This window comes from Choloepus didactylus, chromosome 5 (genome assembly GCF_015220235.1).
Source record: "Choloepus didactylus isolate mChoDid1 chromosome 5, mChoDid1.pri, whole genome shotgun sequence".
Taxonomy (NCBI): domain Eukaryota; kingdom Metazoa; phylum Chordata; class Mammalia; order Pilosa; family Megalonychidae; genus Choloepus; species Choloepus didactylus.
Window position 1 is genome coordinate 166685663 of NC_051311.1, and position 6000 is coordinate 166691662.

The following is a 6000-nucleotide window of genomic DNA, read 5'->3' on the forward strand; positions in this document are numbered from 1 at the left end:
ATACCTGATAAGGGTTTAAAATCCAGAATATATAAAGAACACTTAGAACTTGACAATAAAGAGACAAACAATTCAATGAAAAAATGGATAAAGGACTTGAATAGACATTTCTTTAAAGAAGATATACAAATGGACATTAAGCACATGAAAACAATGCTTAACATTACTAGCCATCAGGGAAATGCAAATCAAAAGCAAATGGAATACCTCTTCACACCCATAAGAAAGGAATTTTTTTTAAATTAAACTACCCAGCATTGGCAAGGATGTACAGAAATAGGAATACTTATATGTTATTAGTGGGATTGTAAAATGGTGCAGCCACTATGGAAAGAAGTATGGTTGTTACTCACATATTAAAATATGTGATTATCACACGATTCAGCAATTCTACTCTAGGGTAAATATGCAACAAAACTGAAATAAGGGACTTTAACAGATACTTACATACCAATATTCATAGCAGCCTTATTCACAATAGCCAAAAGTTGGAAACAACCCAAGTGCCCATCACCAGATGAATACATAAAATGTGGTACATACAAAGAATGCAATATTGCTTGACTATAAGAAGGAATGAAATTCTGAGATGTACCGCAATGTGGATGAGCCTTTAAACAAATTATGCTGAGTGAAATAAGCAAGGTACATAAGGTTACATATTACATGATTTTACTTTATGAAATATCTTGAAGTAGCAAATTTATAGAAACAGAAAGTAAATTGGAAGTTACCAGTGGATGGAGTCAGGGTGAAAGGGGGAATTGTTACTTGGTGAAAATAGATTGTTTCCAAAAACAAGACAAAACAAAATGAAACCAACCCAGAAATGGTAGTGATCTCAGGGCAAACAATAAGAGAAGGCCAACATCACAGTTAACCTGAGATACTGGCTGTGGCAAGCAACACACTAGTTGACCAGCTTGAAATGTAACCAGGATTTGTGCGAAACAAGACAGTTGTGGTGGGTCTTGATAAACATCCCCATATTCCTGGTCTTCTGAAAGCCCGTGTGCACACATTCTCAGCGGAGACCTAAGAGGGCCCTCACTATCTACTCCTTCCTGGTTGAGTGTTTTTGTATGCACTCAGAAAGCAAAAGCTGGGGAGTACTTGTAAATTGCTTGAACTTTGAATGAACTGTCCAAACCACACATAAATCCACTGGCAAAGGGTGGAAGACTTACTGGCTGAAGGTATTTAAAGTACAGTTTCTGGCCACAAATCTATGTTGACCCAGGGATGACCCTTAGGATTCCAGATTTAAAAATAAAACAGGAATTTTACACATGAGCAAAGAAATCAGCAGTCATACACTGTGGGGGAAAATAAAGAATTTCAATCCCAATTTTATTTACAAAAGTGACAAAAACCTAATTTCCACCAAAGGAGAGTAATTAAACAGTTACCCTATGAGTCTGGAATGTGACACAGCAATTTAAAATATATTTTAAAGAATGCATAATAAAAAGGGAATATGTGCCTGTTAATTGTTTGGTGAGAGAGCAATTGTACAAACACTGCATGTACAAAATGTACATGTTAGGTGTTTTGACTAGGAAGAGAAGAGATCAATGCTCGACTGGAGAAAGTTTTATTGTAGCCATGCTCAGGCAGGCTGAAGCCTAAGAGTGGCAACAGCCGCAAACAAATGTGGGAGTACAGCTTTATAGCATTTTGGGAGGGATGTTGGGGGAATAACTTTTGGTGGGTAAGGTAGAGAAATGAGGAGTTTGACATCAGAGGATTGGTTTGTTCAGGATAAGATAAGGAGTTGACATCAGGGTCAGATAAGGAGTTGATGCCAGGGAGGTTATTATATTATGGAAAATTGTTTATGTTCTTGCTCAGACTGCTATGTTAGTTAAGATTGGGTGTGCCAGTTTGAATGTATTATGTCCCCCAAAATGCCATTATCTTTGATGCACCCTTGTGTGTGCAGATGTATTAGTGTTGATTAGATTGCAATTCTTAGTGTTTCCATGGAGATGTGACCCACCTAACTGTAGGTGATAAACCTGTTAGACAATTTCAGTGCAGGCGTGGCCTTGCCCATTCAGCATGGGACTTGATTAGTTACTAAACAGTAACTCAGACAGAAGGAGTGAGCTTGCTACAGCTGAGAGGGGCACTTTGAAGTATGCACAGGAGCTGAGAGAGGAGAAGCATCTTGCAGAGACATTTTGGAGATGGCCTTTGAAAGCAGACTTTTGCTCTGGAGAAGCTAAGAGAAGACATACCCCCCAAAAGCAACTAAGAGTGATATTTCTGAGGCACTGCAGCCTAAAGAGAAATGCCCTGGGAGAAAGCCATTTTGAAACAAGAACTCTGGAGCAGTTGCCAGCCATGTGCCTTCCCAGCTAACAGAGGTTTTCCAGATGCCATTGGCCATCCTCCAGTGAAGGTACCTGATTGTTGATGCCTTACCTTGGACACTTTATGGCCTTAAGATGGTAACTTTGTAACCAAATAAACCCCCTTTATAAAAGCAGATTCATTTCTGGTGTTTTGCATAACAGCAGCATTAGCAAACCAGAATAGTGGGTTTTATGTTAACAGTCGTGTCTGTTGTGGGAGAACTTCTACGGGTGTGTGGTGTATGTGTTGGGGGTGGGGAGTTTTGCCTAACAGTATAAAAAAATTTTCTCCTTGTGATTTAACACAATGTAGCAATGCATACTAATGTATAAAACTTGGTATGAAAATTTTTAGTCATGCAAACAGACTCACATGATCCCCTCTCCCCAATGAACTAACTGAAACTCTTTTTGCACCAATGTAGGGTATAAACAAAGATAGTAAATAAAGTGTAGGTAGCAAGGAATTTGACCATGGAAATGTTTGCCAACTGGCATGACCTTATCACTCTTGGAAAGAAGTATGTCAGTTTGGATTTCCTGGGAGACACCTCAGGACTAAGGAACAGTGGAGAAAACAAATTTGATTATGTCTTGAGGACAAAATCTGAACTCCCAGGGATAGCAATGGTGATGCAGCCTCTGCTCTGCTAGCCTGTATCATCTCCCGCTTCTAGAAAACCAGTCCTCCTCTTGTCCTTTATCTGACTCACATCTGTTTCAAGACTCAGTCCAAGCATCTGTTTTTACCCCTCTCCTGTTTCCTCTGATCAGAGTGCCATCCCGTGAGTTCTCATAGAACCCTCCATAGCTATTTCAACTCCTCAAGAGGTACTATCCTTAAAAAAAATTATTAGCTTCTCAATCGGTGCCAACAATTTTACAATACAATTTACAGAAAAACCATTTTTGTATTGATTTTATGGATGAGGGAAACTGAGGCCCAGGAAGTTGAGGTCAGTTGACCAAATTACACAGACAGAGAGCAGTGGGTCCAGGATCTGCACTCAGGCAATTCAGACACCAGATCTCATGCTTCTCCCAACTTGGAGCAAGTATAAAAACTTATCAAATTATAAAAGTATCAGGCTTTTTAGAAACATATAAAAGGGGGGAAACTGTCATTCTAGAAAGATTCTTTAGGAATAGAAAGTTCTTATGTTTGGAAAGTACTGTGGACTGGAAGACATCTCATCCCAGTCCTGACTTCTTATCCAATCTGCTGAAAAATTGGAGGCCACAATTTTTACCTTTATTAATAAGTTTTATGAGAACTCAGCCTCAAGTTTGGTCAAAGAAATCTTGGTAATGCAAAATGTACTGGCCAGAATTCAAACAGGTCCTTCTCTGCCTCTCTCCAGTGTGACCTCCAGCAACTCACTGTTTGTCTTTATGCCCCTGCCTAACCCCAGATGATAATTCAGCCCTCCTTGCCACAGGACACAAAGACGGTGAAAACATTCTGTAAACATCAGCAATTGTCATCTTTGTCAGCCAAATGTGGCCAAATATTGGCAACTACACATAATTCAATAGAATACAACTAATAACAACTATCATTGCTGAAATACTCTCTTTTGATCTAACACTCTGTGAGGTAGGAACTATTACTAAAGTCCATTTTACACATCAGGGAACTGAGGCTTAACTGTACCAAGATTGTTATACCTGGGTCTGACTATAGAGCCCATGCTTTTTGGTTTCTGTTCAGAGTTCTGAAATAAGGCACCATAAGGGCTGGCTGTCACTGCACACAGGTGAGGTGACAATGACATACCAGAGAGCTGGCAGCATGCCCACCTCAGGGGACAAAGGAAAGGGAGCCATCACTTTTGTTCATTATGTTAAAGGATGGTTTAAACACAAAACAAAACAAAACAAACAAAAAAAAAACACCCAGACTGTCAAGCAAATAGAAAATGAACATGTGTCAAAGATTTTTGTTTAACTCAGTAATAAATGGAGTCAGAAATCTAATAAAACAGGTTCAAAGGAGAAGTTAAAAAGCCAAGACATATGCATCAGGAATATTGAAATGAATTTTAAGATAGATTCACAACTGGTTTTTCCACATGGGGTGTGTGTGTCAAATGAACATCCAAAGAACAGAAATTGTTATCATGTCTGTAGACAAGAATTATTTTGCATTGTTATTAGTTATCTTCAATTTAACAAGATGTAAGAGACAATGACATGCCTAAAGGCCCCTTTAGAATCATATGACAGATGATTGTGCTCTAAGTGATGCCATTTTCCTTGTAAGCACAAATGTTTCTCTACAAGTAGTATTTGTTTGGCTCCTGTAGGTGGGGAGGGGTTCTCAGTTTGGATGTCTGAGATGCACTGGAAAACTTATTTACAATATAGATTCCTGTCCCCCAACCCCTCAGGTCTGTTTCTAAGGTCTGGGGGTGGGGTGTGGAGAATCTTTTAACATATTCCTTAAGTGTTGCAGGGGGCTCCAGGGACCACATTTTGTAACTCTCTGATGGAGGCTCTCATGGGAGAGCTTGTGTGCTTAATCTTAGAAGTAGCTGGTGGACTCTAAAGGATGGCCAGTTCTTCTAAAAGCCAAGAAAGAGTGGGAAAGTGGCTAGATCATCTTTTTGTGCCCTGGCTTCAGGCCTCAGTCTCCTCTTTTGTAAAACAAGCATAATGGTATCACCTACCTTGCAGGATTGGTTTGAGAATTTAATGAAATGAAGTGCTTTGTTGTTATCCCACTGGTAGAGGAAAACAGAAGAGGAGGTGGACGGGGCATGGGGGTGATGCCCATAGCTTGTGGGTGGAGTCTGGTGGGTCCCTGAGGCAGCTGGGCTGACTCTTCTGTGATGTCCTTCTCTCTGCAAGTAACCTGGGTGGGAAGGAGCTTGCTTCAGAGCAAGCAGTGGAGGATGTCTTCCTGCACAAGTTCATGCTGGGTACCTTCCCAGGATGCCTGGCTGGCCAGGTGGAGATCTGTGCCCTGATGCTCAGGCAACTGCCTTCTCACAAGTACTACTTCCTTGTGGGCTACAGTGAAATTTTGCTGTCCCACTTTTACAAATGTCTCATGCATCTGCATCTCCAGACTGTGAAGCCTACATCACACTTATACCAAAATCATACAAAGATACTACAAAGACCAATCCCTTTAATGGTTATAGTTGCAAAAATTTTCAACAAAATGCTTGCAAATCAAATCCAGCAGCACATTAAAAGAGTTATACACCATGACCAGGTGGAATTTATTCCAGGTATGCAAGTCTGGTTCAACATAAGGAAATCAATTAATGTAATACATCACATTAAAAAATCAAAGCAGAAGAACAACATGATCATCATGATTGATGCAGAAAAGGCATTTGACAAAACTCAACATCCTTTCACGATGAAAATGCTTCAAAGGATAGGAATACAAGGGAACTTTCTCAATATGATAAATGCAATATATAAAAAACCCATTGCTAACATCATACTGAGTGGGGAATGACTGAAAGTTTTCCCTCTAAGATCAGGAACAAGGCATGGATGCCCACTGTCACCATTGTTATTCAACCTTGTGCTGGAAGTTCTAGCTAGAGTAATTAGGCAAGAAAAGGAAATAAATGCATCCAAATTGGAGAGGAAGAAGTAAAACATTCACTGTTTGCAGATGACATGT

At 39.8% G+C, this 6000-nt stretch overlaps 1 protein-coding gene across 1 annotated transcript in view; it reads left to right on the forward strand.

Annotated features, from left to right (window-relative positions):
- LOC119535511 (28S ribosomal protein S24, mitochondrial-like) overlaps positions 1-5451 on the forward strand; it is a gene marked incomplete at its 3' end in the record, with an annotated part of 81417 nt that extends 75966 nt beyond the window's left edge. The window contains exon 3 of the mRNA XM_037837825.1: positions 5207-5451. Within this exon, the coding sequence (XP_037693753.1) occupies positions 5207-5451 (245 nt within the window). The remainder of the gene's footprint in view (positions 1-5206) is intronic.
- Positions 5452-6000: the final 549 nt, after the last annotated feature.